General features: G+C 42.1%; 1 protein-coding gene across 2 annotated transcripts in view; it reads right to left on the reverse strand.

The window, feature by feature from the left end:
* Positions 1-19,054, reverse strand: part of LOC139538776 (rho GTPase-activating protein 20-like) — an 82,668-nt gene that overhangs the window by 23,913 nt on the left and 39,701 nt on the right. For both annotated transcript variants that reach the window (XM_071341197.1, XM_071341196.1), the window contains exon 2: positions 14,428-14,513. In XM_071341197.1, coding sequence (XP_071197298.1) covers positions 14,428-14,513 — 86 coding nt within the window. The remainder of the gene's footprint in view (positions 1-14,427; positions 14,514-19,054) is intronic.

A 19,054-nucleotide genomic window follows, 5' to 3' on the forward strand; every position in this document is an offset into this window, starting at 1 on the left:
ATGTAAATGTAATCCCAAAGGTGTTCGATGGGGTTGAGGTTAGGGCTCTGTGCAGGCCAGTCAAGTTCTTAAAAAAAAAAAAAAAAAGTTCTCAACCACTTCGCAGCTGAGCAGTTATTGCTCCTAGATGTTTCCACTTCACAATAACAGCACTTACAGTTGACTGGGGCAGCTCTATCCAGGCAGAATTTGGAAGAACTGACTTGTTGGAAAGGTGGCATCCTATGACGGTGCCACGTTGAAAGTCACTGAGTTCTTCAGTACGGGCCATTCTACCGCCAATGTTTGTCTATGGAGATTGCACATCTGTGTGCTCGATTTTATACACCTGTTAGCAACGGGTGTGGCTGAAATAGCCAAATCCACACATTTGAAGGGGTGTCTACATACTTTTGGCCATGTTGTGTATATACATGTACGTGTGAGTTAGCCACAGATCAGTAGATAGGGTTTATCAAATACACCCCTTCAAATTAGTTGATTCGGCTATTTTAGCCACACCCGTTGCTCAAGCACACAGCCATGCAATCTTCATAGACAAACAGGAGAAATAATGGCCTAGGGCTGTTTTTCATGGTTCAGGCTATTACCCCTTAGTTCCAGTAAAGGGAAATCATAACGGTACAGCATACAATGATATTCTAGACGATTCTGTGCTTTCAACTTCGTGGCAACAGTTGGATGCCCCCGTACACAAAGCGAGGTCCATTCAGAAATAGTTTGTCAAGAACAGTGTGGAAGAACTTGACTGGCCTGCACAGAGCCCTGACCTCAATCCCATCGAACACCTTTGGGATGAATTGGAACGCCGACTGCGAGCCAGGCCTATTCGCCCAACATCAGTGCCCGACCTTACTAATTCTTATTAGTTCTTGTGGCTGAATGGAAGCAAGTCACAGGCAGCAATGTTCCAACATCTAGTGGAAAGCCTTCCCAGAAGAGTGGAAGCTGTTATAGCAGCAAAGGGGGTACCAACTCCATTCTAATGCCCATGATTTTAGAATGAGATGTTCGATGAGCAGCTGTCCACATACTTTTGGTCATGTAGTATATATCCACTTGAACAAGAGAATAACTTTTCCTGGATATTATTATTATTAGAATTTCAAGATGTGTGTGTTAACTTTGGAAGGGACAACTTGTCCAAGTGCGGGAACAGAACAATGATAGTCATCCGATCATGAAAAACACAGAGAAACACAGAGATATAACCACTGTATCAGGTTCTAGAGATAGATACATCTTCCTGAATGATGTCAATATCTGTCATGGGCAAGTACAGCAGATGGAAAAAGTTGGCATTTTTACGGGGAACAAAGGAAATCGTTGCAGGGCTCTGTCCTTTCCTGTTTACATCAGGCTGTGAGATCCGATTCTCAGCTCACATTCAAGAGATAATGACCCTGTACACACACGCGCACACACACACACCCATCATCTTGACCCCCAACCCCAGAGAATTCCATTCAAACAGTTCCCTCCCAACACTTGGAAGCACCAAAAGCTTGCCATGGAATATCCCTCCACATGCATATTCCATAGTCATTCAAAAACACATACCTTTCCCATTGACTCATGTAAATAATCAGTTATGTATTGTAAGTAATTAACTAATGGAAGACTGACTGACTCTGAAGTACCTTGGTCTTTTTACAACTCTTTTTATTCCAAAAAGAACGAGGGAACTAGAAAACCAATTAAATCACAGACTAAGGTCTTCAGTTTGCTATTGATTCATTGCTTCTGGATGACTCTTAAAAGGCAGAAACCATGATTCAAAACCAGGGTGGAATTTGTAGGAGGGAAAATTGGGGAGGTTCATATCCTCGTACCCCCCTAAAAATTCTGGAATATAACCGTAATTAACACCATAATTTTTATTTAACCTTTATTTAACTAGGCAAGTCAGTTAGGAACAAATTCTTATTTACAATGACGGCCTACCAAAAGGCAAAAGGCCTCCTGCGGGGACGGGGGCTGGGATAAAAAATATATATATATATACATATATAAACATAGGACCATATAGAAGACCTCATCACCTTCTTCTCTACATGCTTTTCTTAATATATCTGGGAAATGCCTGTCATAGAGCCCCCACACACACAGAACACCTTCCTGTAATATCTCTCCCTCGCTCTCTCCCTCTATAAAGACACCAGACTTCCATATTCAGCCCCCCTCCCCCTGAATGGTTGATTGGCAGCTGAGCTCCTGGTCCACTGAAGCTGATCGATGACTGACTAACGATCCCATTGTGTCATGTGATGTTGATAAATTGGGCATAGAGGCCGTTTGCATCTACACACCACATATACACGGCCATCTTTGTTAGGGAACAGTCCTGTGGAGTGAAATGTTGACTTTTCAGACACAATGCTTGTTGTTTATTCTCGGGGGGCTGCTGTGGGATAAGGTCTCTAAACCCAACCCTGGGAGACAACAGCACAACACAGCATACTAATGTCCCAGCATGCCTTTAGGGAGAGAATGGTGAATATTGATGAGCCCTCCATCACTATATCAGGCCTACTAGCCAAACAGAATGCCTAATGAGTGGCACCACCCTCTTATCTAAGGCTGGTAATCACAATACGATATTATCAATAGATTCTCACGATTGACATGATTCTGTATGTATTGAGATTCGATCCTGCGATTTTATTGTGATTTGATGTTCCATACATATTGCTCACTATATGACTGCTGCAGAGAGACAAGAGGGAGCATGGTACTTTTGGGGGGCTCAGTCATGTTGGCTCACTATTTAAAAAGAAGATGGAGAACAAGCTATAGGATGAAAAATACTGGCGTTTTGGCGCAGGTACAGCCGACTATCTCAAGCTAGCGCTATCTAGCAAAATCAACAACTACAAATCGATACTTGGAGTAAAAGTATCTATATAATATTGTCCAAAATAATATCACGATATGTAAATATCACTATTCACCTCCATTACTACTTATCCTGATTATGGTCACACTGGCTTTCTGTAGTCTCTCTCTTTCTCACACACACACGGAGGTGGGGTGTGTCAAGGTTACTGGAGGCTGCTGCCAAGAGATGAGGTCACCCTGGTCCAGATGTGTGTTGTAACCAGACCAAGAGGACATGTCCCTCAGATGACACACCCACCCTGTTCTAACAACATCTTAACTCCCCTTGTGTTTTGAAGGGACGAAAATTTCCTGTAGCTCAGCGAAAAGCTCTAGAATGACGCTCGTGCACTGCATCCCCTAGGCAGACATTATACATCCATATATAACACTGTCCTTTTGCTTTGCTCTAGTTAACATATATATCTGTCTCTGTGTCTCTGTGTCTCTGTGTGTGTGTGTGTGTGTGTGTGTGTGTGTGTGTGTGTGTGTGTGTGTGTGTGTGTGTGTGTGTGTGTGTGTGTGTGTGTGTGTGTGTGTGTGTGTGTGTGTGTGTGTGTGTGTGTGTGTGTGTGTGTCTCTGTGTGTGTGTCTCTGTGTGTGTGTCTCTGTGTGTGTGTGTGTGTGTGTCTGTGTCTGTGTGTGTGTGTGTGCGTGCGTGCGTGCGTGCGTGCGTGTACTGCTGTCTGCCTGTCGTCTCCACTCCAACAATGATTGGCCAACAGCTCTCCTGCATATTTCAACTAATTTGTTATTGAGGCCCATCGACCAATATCTTTTAATTTATTAAAAATTTGTCTGCACCTGTCCAACCCCAAGTAGTGCTTGACTTCTCTCAGGGGCACAAAAGGTTTTGTAGTTTATGACAACAATCTAAGGGAAAATAAAATTAATTGCAACCCCTTGTCAAGAGACAGGAAGGGGGAACTTTATACAAATCTAATTGACTTATGTAATGTTTGAACTTTGACCGGGTGATAAAATCAAGCAGTGTGTTTGGACCTGATGGTGTGTGTGTTGTGTCTCAGCAACAACTATTAGCAATAGCTTGACTTCTCCTCCAGTCAAACACTGTCCAGACCAACTCCAGTGACACTCTGCGAAGTGGTGTGATTGACGGCGCAGTGTGTGTGTGTTAGCCGTCCTGTCAACCCATGGTGAAAGACCTAAGTCGAAGTGCACACGGCACCAATACACTGCTGCCAACTCACCATGGTTACGTCATGAATGAAGACATCACTACTGACATGGATTTATAATCCACACTTTATCTGACCGAGGGGACTACACTCACTTCTCAAACACACACACACACACACACACACACACACACACACACACACACACACACACACACACACACACACACACACACACACACACACACACACACACACACACACACACACACACACACACACACACACACACACACACACACACACACACACACACACCTCTTCTGTTCACAATCTTTCCTTATCTAATATGAGTCATCTAGTGTATCCAGTGACTCATAGAGTGGACCCCGTAGCAGGGGAGATGGGGGTCTTGTAAAAATAACATCAGTGTGTTCTTTCCAAAACTCACTTCATGGTTTTAATGGAAAGCAAGGGCAACAGACCGTGTCTCTCATACATAGGGTAGAAGGAGTTCTGGAGGGTGCCATGGTTGTTGAGAATGAGGGGGTAGCATATGGAAGGACAAATGGAGGCATGTACTGTACATGCATAAGTTCTAGTGTGGACAATGACCATAGTGAATGTGTATAGATTTCATATAACTCCAGCGGTATAAGGTAGTAAAGGATTACATGTTATTGGGAATAATAACAGAAATGAAGCCCTGTCTTATAAAACTCTCCATATCAGGAAATGTCTCCTGCATGGTGACACAGTGGCTGGTGGCCATTAAAAACAGGGTCATTATTGCTAAAACTACATTTAGTTTCTAATATTCCCCTCCTCCCATATCCATTTCACTGCTGCAGGCCATATTGTACTGTGCCTCAGTAGGGACTGTCTGTAGCCCTGGAGTGGTAAAGCTGGAGCAGAGTGAGGCGACTTCTAGATGAGGTGAAAGGGGGGAGGGGTGGCGTAAGTGCCTGAGCGAAAGGACAGAGTCACCACACAGCAACTCTAGGCTTGATGATAAAAGCAGGCAGGAATCACCTGGGCCAGCAAATAATTTATAGCAGAGTAGTGTGTGTTTCCCTGAGGAAAAGTAAATCATTTGGAGAGAGAGACAGAAAAATAGAGAAAGAGAGAGACCGAGAGAAAGAGAGACAGACAGACAGAGAGAGAGAGACAGACAAAGAAAGAGAGAGGGAATGCGTAGAGTAGTGAGTTGGAGACAGAGAGAGAGAGAGAGAGAGAGAGAGAGAGAGAGAGAGAGAGAGAGAGAGGGGTAGAGAGAGAGGGGTAGAGATGTCTTCATCTCATCCAACACGCCTCGCTTCCCTGACCTTTAACTTCTCCCCACTGTGAATCACATGATAGCACCATGCCACCTCTAGCACCATGCCATGCTTTTTAGACAAGCCCTTCCCTGGAGAACCCCCTTGACCCTGGTGACCCCCGTCGTTCTCTGCACCTCCTGACGAGGAGTTAGAGGTCAAGGCTTAGAGCATTAACCCCTTCGCTCCTGAGAATGTCTCCACCACAGACACTCTCACTAAGTGTCTACCATTCGCTTTCTCTCTCTCTCTCACACACACTCACTCTTTCTCTCTACACTCTCTACAGACACACAGTACCTCCAGCCATGAGAGCAATGAACCATTAAAGCGTCAACAGCGTTCAGCTCAACACTCCTATGTGGTCCAGTTTCACACAACACGCTCCAGCTCAGCCTACACTAACTGAGTAAACAGTTAGCACTAGAAAACACATAAATATGTCCAACAACACCAGGACAGGACAAGGTTTCTCCACTCTAGTCTCTCTAACTCTGCAGTAATGTTAGTTTGATGTGTAAGAGATGACATCTTCAAGTTCTAATGTCACATACATAAGTACAGTGAAATGCCTTTCTTGCAAGCTCTAACCCCAACAATGCAGTAATCAATGACAATGTAATACTAAAAATAACAAGGTAGGACAAAAACACACAAGAAATAAAAAATAAGAAGAACATGATCTGGTAAGTAAGCATACCATATTATACAGGGTCAGTTCCAGTACCATATTTTTTATTTATTTATGTATTTATTTTACCTTTATTTAACCAGGTAGGCCAGTTGAGAACAAGTTCTCATTTACAACTGCGACCTGGCCAAGATAAAGCAAAGTAGTGTGACAAAAACAACAACACAGAGTTACACATGGGATAAATAAAAGGACAGTCAATAACGCAATAGAAAAATCTATATACAGTGTGTGCAAATGTAGTAAGATTAGGGATTTAAGGCAATAAATAAGCCATAGTGGCAAAATAATTACAATTTAGCATTAACACTGGAGTAATAGATGTGCAGATGATGATGTGCAAGTAGAAATACTGGGGTGAAAAAGAGCAAAAAAAGAATAATATGGGGATGAGATAGTTTTGTGGGCTATTTACAGATGGGCTGTGTACAGTTGCAGTGATCGGTAAGCTGCTCTGACAGCTGATGCTTATAGTTAGTGAGGGAGATATAGGTCCCCAGCTTCAGTGACATTTGCAATTCGTTCCAGTCATTGGCAGCAGAGAACTGGAAGGAAAGGCGGCCAAAGGAGGTGTTGGCTTTGGGGATGACCAGTGAAATATACCTGCTAGAGCGCGTGCTACGGGTGGGGGTTGCTATCGTGACCAGTGAGCTGAGATAAGGCAGGGCTTTACCTAGCAAAGACTTATAGATGACCTGGAGCCAGTGGGTATGGCGACGGATATGTAGTGATGGCCAGCCAACAAGAGCATACAGGTCAGTGGTGGGTAGTATATATGGGGCTTTGGTGACAAAACGGATGGCACTGTGATAGACTACATCCAATTTTCTGAGTAGAGTGTTGGAGGCTAATTTGTAAATGACATCGCCGAAGTCAAGGATCGGTAGGATAGTCAGTTTTACGAGGGTATGTTTGGCAGCATGAGTGAAGGAGGCTTTGTTGTGAAATAGGAAGCCGATTCTAGATTTAAATGTGGATTGGAGATGCTTAATGTGAGTCTGGAAGGAGAGTTTAAAGTCTAATCAGACACCTAGGTATTTGTAGTTGTCCACATATTCTAAGTCAAAACCGTCCAGAGTATTGATGCTAGTCGGGCGAGCGGATGCGGGCAGCGATCGGTTGAAGAGCATGCATTTAGTTTTACTAGCATTTAAGAGCAGTTGGAGGCCACGGAAGGAGTGTTGTATGGCATTGAAGCTTGTTTGGAGGATTGTTTACACAGTGTCCGAAGAAGGACCAGATGTATACAAAATGGTGTCGTCTGTGTAGAGGTGAATCAGAGAATCACCAGCAGCAAGAGCAACATCATTGATATATGCAGAGAAAATAGTCGGCCCGAGAATTTAACCCTGTGGCACCCCCATAGAGACTGCCAGAGGTCCAGACAACAGGCCCTCTGATTTGACACACTGAACTCTATCTGAGAAGTAGTTGGTAAACCAGGCGAAGCAATCATTTGAGAAACCAAGGCTGTCGATAAGAATGCGGTGATTGACAGAGTCGAAAGCCTTGGCCAGGTCGATGAAGACGGCTGCACAGTAATGTCTCTTATCAATGGCGGTTATAATATCGTTGTGATGTCTCTCTGGAAGGAGATCCTTGCCCTGAGCTTGTCTACTTTATTGTCCAGAGACTGAACATTAGCAAGCAACATAAGCGGAAGCGGTGGATGGTGTACTAGAAGTCCAGTCTGAAAACCTCTTCTCCGTCGGCAGCGTCTTAGAGCAGCCTCTGGGATAAGTTCAATTGCCCTGGGGGGTACGAACAAAGGATCCAATTCGGGAAAGTCATATTCCTGGTCGTAATGCTGGTGAGTTACCGCTGCTCTGATATCCAAAAATTATTTCCGGCTGAATGTAATAACACAAAAAACTTTCTGGGCTAATAATGTAAGAAATAACACACAAAAAAATTAAATACTGCAAAGTTTCTTAGGGGCTAGAAGCAGAGCTGACATGTCTAGTGATCTGGCCTACCGTGGTGTCGTCAGCAAACTTGATAATGGTGTTGGAGTCATGTGTGGCCACAGTAATGGGTGAACAGGGAGTACAGAAGGGGTCTAAGCTTACACGCATGTGGGGCCCCTGTGTTAAGGGTCAGCGTGCCAGAGGTGATGTTGCCTACCCTCACCACCTGGGGTCGGCCCATCAGGAAGTCCAGGATCCAGTTGCAGAGTGAGGTGTTCAGACACAGAGTCCTAAGCTTGGTGATGAGCTTGAAGAGGACAATGGTGTTGAATGCTATGCTGTAGTCAATTAACAGCATTCTCACATAGGTATTTCTCTTATCTAGGTGGGTCAGGGTAGTGTGGAGAGCAATTGAGACTGCATCGTCTATGGATCTGATGGGGCGGTATGCAAATTGGAGTGGGTCTAGGGTGGCTGGGATGGTGGAGTTAATGTGCGCCATAACCAGCCTCTCAAAGCACTTTGTGATTACAGAAGTGAGTGCTACAGGGCGGTAATCATTGTGGTATGAAACCTTAGAGTTCTTAGGAACAGGAATGATTGTGGTCATCTTAAAACATGTGGGGATTACAGACTGGGATAAGGAGGGGTTGAAAATGACTCTGAATATGCCTGCCATCTGTACTGTGCATGCCCTGGAATACCGGCGGGGCCCGCAGCCTTGAGGGTGTGGACCGCATTAAAGACCCTTCTCACGAACCCTCACTGTGGGTACAACGTCGCTGATGCATTTTCTAATGAAGCCAGTGACTGAGGTGGTTAGCTCATCAATGTTATCGGCGGAGTCTCGAAACATATTCCAATCAGTGTTAGCAAAGCAGTCATGTAGCCAGTGTTGTGTTCCAGACCATTAAAAGCGAGACCGATTCAAGACCAAGACAGGAGCAAATCGAGTCCGAGTCCAGACCAAGACCGGAGGGGGTTTGCAGTGGCTGCATCAGGTGTTATCAAAGAGGATGTTGTTGCTAATTTGTTAGCGTCTCCCTTTACAAGAATAACTTTCAATAAGAAGTTACGTTTTAAATGATCATCATCTGGTGAGTGGAACTGTGTTTTTTATTGCAGCGCGCTTGCTGTTGTTAGCCATCTCTTTGAAAATAACTGGTGTGTGAAACATTGCTGCATTTAAAATGGAACTGAAAGCATTTTAGCAACATTAAATCTTATTCAAATCTGTTCATATACACCCCCAGGAAGAATATGACACTTTTTAAAACATTTCCTGACAAGCGACCACTTAGATTTGGTCATTTTCACGTTTTCATAAATTCATAGAATGATTGGGAATTATGTATATTAAGGCATTTGTGAAAATTCTATAGTAATATAGAGTGGAGAAAGCGGCCGTGCGTTTGGAAAATTAATAGACACTGTAGTAAATAAAACAGAATAAAAACAGCTGTCTTGTCCTGGACTAGAGTCTACACAGACCGGTGAGCTATAGCCAATCAGAGCTGGAGTAAGCCTTTATACAAACAAGCCGTTTGCCACACGGGCCTGCCTTCATTCACTTTGAACTGGACTGTGTGTTTACAGGCAGTAGGCCCTGCCATCATTCACTTTGAACTGGACTGTGTATTTCCGGCAGTAGCCCCTGCCTTCATTCACTTTGAACTGGACTGTGTGTTTAGAGGCAGTAGGGCCTGCCATCATTCACTTTGAACTGGACTGTGTATTTCCAGGCAGTAGGCCCTGCCATCATTCACTTTGAACTGGACTGTGTGTTTCCAGGCAGTAGGCCCTGCCATCATTCACTTTGAACTGGACTGTGTGTTTCCAGGCAGTAGGCCCTGCCATCATTCACTTTGAACTGGACTGTGTGTTTCCAGGCAGTAGGGCCTGCCATCATTCACTTTGAACTGGACTGTGTGTTTCCAGGCAGTAGGCCCTGCCATCATTCACTTTGAACTGGACTGTGTGTTTCCAGGCAGTAGGGCCTGTCATCATTCACTTTGAACTGGACTGTGTGTTTCCAGGCAGTAGGGCCTGCCATCATTCACTTTGAACTGGACTGTGTGTTTACAGGAAGTTGCAACAGCGCAACTTTAGATCATTACAACGCATTCGCCAAAAGCCACAAAATACACCTGAATTAATTTCTACAAATACTATATGTAAACACCACGGTAGTCCTCTTACATTTGGTAACTTTACAGTCCTATTAATCAAACGACCATGAAAAGGTAGGCTGTCTCTCCCTCAGTTATGCACATCAACAACAAAATCAACAACTAATGCTAGCCAGAGCAAGATGAGCTCAAATATAACAAAGGAATATTAGATAAACCCTGTCAAACTTTTTCTTCTAGTTGGCCATCAAAACGATGGGGAATTGTCCTTCTGCAGCTTGCCTGCCAATGCATGCTTGTCCCAACCAAGCACCCAAGCTAACTGGCTAAAGTTGGCTAGCTTGCTAGCTAGCTACTTCCAGACATAAGTGAGAGAACACCTCACTCTGACCATTTTACTCATCGTAGCAGTGCTGGTTAGGCTGTTTACATGTTATCTAGAGCGTTCTTGACTAACTATTACTTTTTGTGCCTAAGTTTACTGACATTGGTTATATTCAGTGGGTATTGCGTGTTTGTAAATTCATCAGTTGTTCTGTGTTCTGGCACACTCAGATGAGAGTGCTCTGAAATCGGAGTAGATAGCCAGAGTGAATTTGCGAACGCAAGAGATATGCTAACTGGATAACAGTCGTTCAAGTTCTTGCTATCTAACTTAATGACACCTGCATCTCTAGCTGTGTATAGCAACCGAAAAAAGATGAGGGGAAAAAGTCAGTCACTCACCCACTCCTCCAATGGCATGACATCCTCCTAGCAGCTAGCTAACATTAGATTCTGTGGTTTTAGCTTGCTACAGACATTTACATTTACATTTAAGTCATTTAGCAGATGCTCTTATCCAGAGGGACTTACAAATTGGTGCATTCACCTTATGATATCCAGTGGAACAACCACTTTACAATAGTGCATCTTACATTTGGACTCACCGGATGGGTGACAGGTTCGTATAAATGTATTTTACTTTGTGATAAAAATAAAAATACAGTACATTAATAGATATGCTATCCTAGTAGCCACGCTATGACTGACTTGTGATCATTTGATTTGTTTTATCTGACCTTTATTTTAACTAGGCAAGTCAGCTAAGAACAAATTCTTATTTACAATGACGGCCTACACCTGCCAAACCCGGACAACGCTGGGCCAATGGTGCACCGCCCTATGGGACTCCCAATCACGGCCGGTTGTGATACAGCCTGGATTCAAACCAGGGTGTCTGTAGTGACGCCTCTAGCACTGAGATGCAGTGCTTTAGACCGCTGCGCCACTCGGGAGCCCATGCTAGTTTGATTGTATTGACATTCCCAGCCTTAGTTACATTTGTCAGTTTTTTCCAGAATATTGAGTCATTGAAAACTGAAACAGTGCATCCCGAATGGAGGCCGTAAACAATGTACCAGGCCAGCTGTGATTTACAACCTGATATTAATATTTGTTGTACTACCAAGAAATGTATTGGTGAATTATATGAATCCTACATTGAACTGCATCCATCTATTCTGCCAACAATGTCTTAGTGTACATCATGGAACATTGAGTCAAATATAACCTATTTTTAAAACCTCTTATCAAGTTAGTTTGTAGCATAAACTGTGCTAAATGTGAAATGGTTTTTGCAATGGGAAGTAGTAGTTGTACATTTCGATTAGGGAATGCTTAAAACTTCTTATGGCTGCAATCCCGGTAACAGGATCGATATGACAACAGCCAGTGAAAGAGCAGGGCGCCAAATTCAAAAAACAGAAATCTCATAATTAGAATTCCTCAGACATATATGTGTCTCATATCATTTTAAAGGTCATCTTGTTGTTAATCCCACCAAAGTGTCCGATTTCAAGTATGCTTTTCAGCGAAAGCACTACAAACGATTATGTTAGGTCACACCAAACCACAATAAGCACAGCCATTTTACCAGCGAAAGATAGCAGTCACAAAAAGCAGAAATATAGCTAAAATGAATCACTAACCTTTGATGATCTTCATCAGATGACACTCATGGGACTTCATGTTACACAATACATGCATGTTTTGTTTGATAAAGTTAATATTTATAACAAAAAATCTGAGTTTACATTGGCGCGTTACATTCACTAGTTCCAAAAACATCCATTGATAGTGCATAGCCACATCGTTTCAACAGAAATACTCATCATAAATGTAGATGATAATACAAGTTATACACATGGAATTATAGATATACCTCTCCTTAATGCAACCGCTGTGTCAGATTTCAAAAAAACTTTCCGGAAAAAGCAAACCATGCAATAATCTGAGACGGAGCTCAGAACAAGAGTCAAATTAGCCGCCATGTTGGAGTCAACAGAAACCAGAAATGACATGATAAATATTCCCTTACCTTTGATGATCTTCATCACAATGCACTCCCAGGAATCCCAGGTCCACAATAAATGCTTGATTTGTTCGATAATGTCCGTTATTTATGTCCAATTAGCTACTTTGGTTAGCGCGTTTGGTAAACAATTCCAAAGTCACAAAGCGCATTCACTAAAACGTGACGAAATGTCCAAAAGTTCCGTAACAGTCAGTAGAAACATGCCAAACGATGTATTGAATCAATCTATCTTTAGAATGTTGTTAACATACATCTTGAATAACGTTCCAACCGGAGAATTACATTGACTTCAGTTGAGCGATGGAACGGAGCTGCCTCTCACGTGAACGCGCGTGGTCAAAGCGTGGTCACCTCATGGCAGTGGTTACTCATTCCTGTCTCCTTCGGCCCCCCTTCACTGTAGAGTCATCAGACAAAGTTCTATTGACTGTTGACATCTAGTGGAAGCCGTAGGAAGTGAAAACTCATCCATATCTTGCTGTAATTTCAATGGGAGCTTGGTTGAAACTTGACCAGCCTCAGAAAAAATCCAAACAGGAAGTGGAACTTCTCAGGTTTTTGCCTGCCATATGAGTTCTGTTATACTCACAGACATAATTCAAACAGTTTTAGAAACTTCAGAGTGTTTTCTATCCAATACTAATAATAATATGCATATATTAGCAACTCTGACTGAGGAGCAGGCCGTTTACTCTGGGCACCTCTGTGCACCTTTCATCCAAGCTACTCAATACTGCCCCTGCAGCCATAAGAAGTTAATGGTTGTGTTTTTGTATTCTTATGATTGGGACCTACTGGCTTATTATGTCCGAGTTTATGGACTGCTTATATTTTAACATCATGCTGTGTGTGAAGTGGGCATCCTCAAATTTTGGCCTGTTTTTTAAATGAGTTTTCCTATAGATTTTCAGATTTTCACTCTCAAAATCAGACTTTTGTTTTATAGAAAATAGTGACACATTTGATGGTCTAAGTCCACAACAATGCTTAAACCACATCAATCTGATTGGGTGGGCCTGTCAGTGCCTGGCTCCCCAGTGGGTTGGCCTCTGTCAACCCAGGCCCATCCATGTCTACACCCTGATGCAAGCGGTGCATGATGACAATTGCGCATCACAAATAGCCTACTAACCAACATTTCAGACTGAACTTTTTCAAAACCTGGTTTGCATACCCATTGTTGCCTTAGTTAGCATTTACTGATAGATCTCATAAGTTTAAACATCTTTCCTACCCTACCGACTACCGATGACATTCTTCTGTGAACTGCTCCATGCCAAAACCAGTTGAGAGCTGCATACTCTTGCTGCCTGCAGATGATATTCCGCTGAAACAAGGCTATGTTTGCGGTGTGCCTGTGAATATATTTCACGTGCTTTGTGATTGTGTAGGCTACTTTGTGCATGATTTCTCTATACAATTGATAAGTCATATACCTCCACTACACTACTTTGATACACATCAGTAGAGATTAAGAAGTGAGTATAAGCAATGCCCGCTGAAACAAAAGTGGGTATAAGGCTTATACCTGCGTATACCCTCTACTCCACCACTGGCCCTTTGTGTTTTCCCTTCACCTTAATCTCACCAGGATCCCCCCTCTCTTGCCTCTGTAACGCCGGTGTTTCCTCTTGGGTAGCCAAAAAATTGTGTTGGAATTACAGAGAGAGCCCAGCGCAGATTAGTCTAAGCAGATCATGGAATTGGGGTAAGTAACTGCCATTCTGATGTTCTAGAGTTCTTATCGGTTGTAAGAAATAATAAAGGATACGTTTCGTGAAAATTTCATGACCGCCACAGCCCTACACATACCTGAGATCCGTGGCAATTACCTCAGGCTCAACCCACATCAGAGACAAAAGTCTGAATTTAGGACCCAGACCCACTCGGGTCCCAGGTCAGTTCTCAGAATTTTGTGTCTGTTGGACATGTGAAAACCTCTATTAGGGACTACACATAGTGATAGGTAGCAGTTTAGTTGAATAGAGGTATCTGATAGGCTGTTACTGTACCTGGACATGCTTCGTGATTTGGTAAGTGCTTTGCTGATGACCAGGGAGGGGGCAGACTGTCGTCGATGGGCCAGGGTCTTCATCTTCTATGGAGAGAAAAAAGGGAGGGAGAGAATAATGGGTGAACTGGTCATTATTTATATAGTCTAATGTTATTTACTGTAGTAAAATTTGCAGCATCTACATCCTGAGTCATATACCACATCTGTAAATGGTATTAAGGAAGGGAGGAGAAAAAAGAAAGAAAGAAAGAAAGAATGAAAGACAGAATGAAAGACAGAAAGAAAAAGAAAGAAAGAGAGTGAGAAAGAGAAATAGAAAAAAAGAACAAACAAAGAGAGAGGGAGAAGTATGTAGTGTTTGGTTTGTCATCTCTCTGTACTGTCAATGTTTCTAAATAAATCATCATCTCTCTCAATGTCAGGAATTTAGTAGGCCACCACAGGAATTAAATGTAAACTTTTTTTTACATTTACATTTCCCAAAAAACGTGAATTGTAAAACTGTCTCCGCCAGTGTCTTGGGTAACATGCATACATTAATTCAACAGACAAATGTCTGTGAGAAAAGTCACAGACAAAAATCAAATAAGGTTGGCTTAACAACCTCTTTTCAACTTGCCCTTTAAGTTAAGTCAGCAAGTTCCTACCTGTTATCCCCTTTGATTTCTCACCACATCATTTAATATGGCAAATCTAATGACTATGGGAAAAGGTTTCACTCTCAAAATAGCTTGGTCAGGCTGGTGGCCTTGTTACAATATTACATACATTTTTCATGATGTTACATGATGAACTGCAACCAGTGGTGTAAAGTACTTAAGTAAAAATACTTTAAAATACTACTTATGTAGTTTTTTGGGGTATCTGTACTTTACTATTTATATTTTTGACAACTTTTACTTCACTACATTCCTAAAGAAAATAATATACTTTTTACTCCATACATTTTCCCTGACACTCAAAAGTACTAGTTACATTTTGAATGCTTAGCAGGACAGGTCCAATTCATACATATCAAGAGAACAGCCCTGGCAGCTCTACTGCCTCTGATCTGACGGACTCACTAAACACAAATGCTTTGTTTGTAAATGATGTCTGAGTGTTGGAGTATGCCCCTGGCTATTTGTAAAAAAATAATAATAATAATAATAAAATTAAAAAATGGTGCCATCTGGGTTGCTTAATATAAGGAATTTGAAATTATTTTCTTGATACTTAAGTATATTTTAGAAATGACATTGACTTTTGATACTTAAGTATATTTAAAACCAAATACTTTTAGACTTTTACTCAAGTAGTATTTTACTGGATGACTTTCACTTTTACTTGAGTCATTTTCCATTAAGGTATCTTTACTTTTACTCAAGTATGACAACTGGGTACTTTTCCCACCACTGACTACAACTAAAGGGTTAGTTTTAGAAGTCTTAGAAGATGCCATTGAAGTGCAGTAGCCAAATTCAATGAATTGATATTCAATTCACCTATCACCAGTCCTGCAGAATAAGATTTGACTGATTCGTATGGAGATATATTTCCATCAAAATGTTTAATATACACTGAGTAGACAAAACATTAAGAACACCTACTCTTTCCATGACATAGACTGACCAGGTGAAAGCTATGATCCCTTATTGATGTCACTTACTAAATCTACTTCAAGTCAGTGTAGATGAATGGGAAGAGACAGGTTAAAGAAGGATTTTTAAGCCTTCAGACAATTGAAACATGGATTGTGTACCGTATATACACCATTCAGATGGTGAATGGGCAAGACAAAAGATTTAGGTGCCTTTGAGCCGGATATGGCAGTAGGTGCCAGGCGCACCGGTTTGTGTCAAGAACTGCAATGCTGCTGGGTTTTTCACACTCAACAGTTTCCCATGTGTATCAAGAATGGTCCACCACCCAAAGGACATCCAGCCAACTTGACACAGCTGTGGGAAGCGTTGGAGTCAACATGGGCCAGCATCCACGTGGAATGCGTTCAGTAGCCTGTAGAGTCCATGCCCTGAAAATTGAGGCTGTTCTGAGGGAGACGGGGGTACAGCTCAATATTAGAAAGGTGTTCCTAATGTTTGGTATACTCACTGTATGTGAGTAGTGAGACACAGACACAATATGTGTTATGAACAGAATGCAACCTTTAAAGCTGCAATCTGTAACTTTTTGGGTGACGTGACCAAATGATCATAGAAATGTGTGTTATAGATCTGTAATTCTCATTGAAAGCAAGTCTAAGAATGAGAACTTGTTGAGAACTTGTTCCCAACTAGCCTACCTGGTTAAATAAAGATGAAATAAAATACATTTAAAAAAAATAAGAAGCACTAGATCTGGTCTATTTCCACTATTTCTAGACTTCCCGTTCTTAAGTTTAGTTTTTGCGTCTTTTACACTGAACAAAAATATAAACGCACCATGCAAAAATGTAAAATATTTTACTGAGTTACAGTTCATATAAACAAAATCAGTCAATTTAAATAAATTCATTAGGCCCTAATTTATGGATTTCACATGACTGGGAATACAGATATGCATCTGTTGGTCACAGATACCTTTAAAAAATAATATATACAGTATATATATATTATGGATGTGGGTCAGAAAACCAGTCAGTATCTGGTGTGACCTCCAAATTAGCTTGTGCAGCATGACACATCTCCTTCGCATAGAGTTGATCCGGCTGTTAATTGTGGCCTGTAGAAGGTTGTCCCACTCCTCTTCAGTGGCTGTGTGAAGTTGCTGGATTTTAGCAGGAACTGGAATAGGCTGTCGTACACGTCGATCCACAGCTTCCCAAACATGCTCAATCGGTGACATGTCTGGTGAGTATGCAGGCCATGGAAGAACTGGAACATTTTAAGCTTCTAGAAATTATGTACAGATCCTTAGGACATGGGGCTGTGCATTATCATGCTGAAACATGAGGTGATGGCATCGGATGAATGGCACAACAATGGGCCTCAGGATCTCGTCACGGTATCTCTGTGCATTCTAATTGCCATAGATAAAATGCAATTGTTATCCTTAGCTTATGCCTGCCTATACCATAACCCCACCGCCACCATGGGGCACTCTGTTAAAGCTGACTTTAGCAAACAACTTGCCAACACGACGCCATACACGCTGTCTGCCATCTGCCCGGTACAGTTGAAACCGAGATTCATCTGTGAAGAGCACACTTCTCCAGTGTGCCAGTGGCCATCGAAGGTGAGCATTTGCCTACTAAACTGCAGTCAAGGAAAGACTCTGTTGAGGATGACGAGCACACAGATGAGCTTCCCTGAGACGGTTTCTGACAGTTTGTGCAGAAATTCTTTGATTGTGCAAACCCACAGTTTCATCAGCTGTCCGGATGGCTGGTCTCAGACGATTCCGCAGGTGAAGAAGCCGGATGTGGAGGTCCTGGGCTGAAGTGGTTACACGTGGCCTGCGGTTGGGATGCCAGTTCTGCCAAATTCTCTAAAACAACGTTGGAGGAGGCTTGTGGTAGAAAAAATGTACATTCAATCCTCTGGCAACAGCTCTGGTGGACATTTCTGCAGCCAGCATGCCAATTACACGCTCCCTCAAAACTTTAGACATCTGTGGTATTGTGTTGTGTGACAAAACTGCACATTTTAGAGTGGCCTTTTATTGTCCCCAGCACGAGGTGCACCTGTGTAATGATCATGCTGTTTAATCAGCTTCTTGATATGCCACACCTGTCAGGTGGATGGATTATCTTGGCAAAGGAGAAATGCTTACTAACAGGGATGTAAACAAATTTGAGAACATTTGCGAGAAATAAGCTTTTTGTGTGTATGAAACATTTGGAGATATTATATTTTAGTACTTATGGTTTTGTACACTGGCTTCAAACAGCTGAAAATACTATGTTTATGGTTATAGAAAATATATTGCACAGCAGTTTAGATGGTACAATGATCTTCACACTATACTTGCTTGTTTTGTCACATCAACTGAAATTAGGAGAATGATCCTAATTTTAGCAACCAGGAAAAGGTGGAGCGATTTCTGCATAGTGGATCTTTAAATAAAAATCACAGGCTGTAAATATGCCAATACAGTTTCACAAACGTACAGTGGGGCAAAAACGTATTTAGTCAGCCACCAATTGTGCAAGTTCTCCCACTTAAAAAGATGAGAGGCCTGTCATTTTCATCATAGGTACACTTCAACTATGACAGACAAAATGATTTTTAAAAATCCAGAAAATCACATTGTAGGATTTTTTATGAATTTATTTGCAAATTATGGTGGAAAATAAGTATTTGGTCAATAACAAAAGTTTATCTCAATACGTTGTTATATACCCTTTGTTGGCAATGACAGAGGTCAAACGTTTTCTGTAAGTCTTCACAAGGTTTTCACACACTGTTGCTGGTATTTTGGCCCATTCCTCCATGCAGATATCCTCTAGAGCAGTGATGTTTTGGGGCTGTTACTGGGCAACATGGACTTTCAATTCCCTCCAAAGATTTTCTATGGGGTTGAGATCTGGAGACTGGCTAGGCCACTCCAGGACCTTGAAATGCTTCTTACGAAGCCACTCCTTCGTTGCCCGGGCGGTGTGTTTGGGATCATTGTCATGCTGAAATACCCAGCCACGTTTCATCTTC

The sequence above is a fragment of the Salvelinus alpinus genome, chromosome 14 (assembly GCF_045679555.1).
Source record: "Salvelinus alpinus chromosome 14, SLU_Salpinus.1, whole genome shotgun sequence".
NCBI classification, from domain to species: domain Eukaryota; kingdom Metazoa; phylum Chordata; class Actinopteri; order Salmoniformes; family Salmonidae; genus Salvelinus; species Salvelinus alpinus.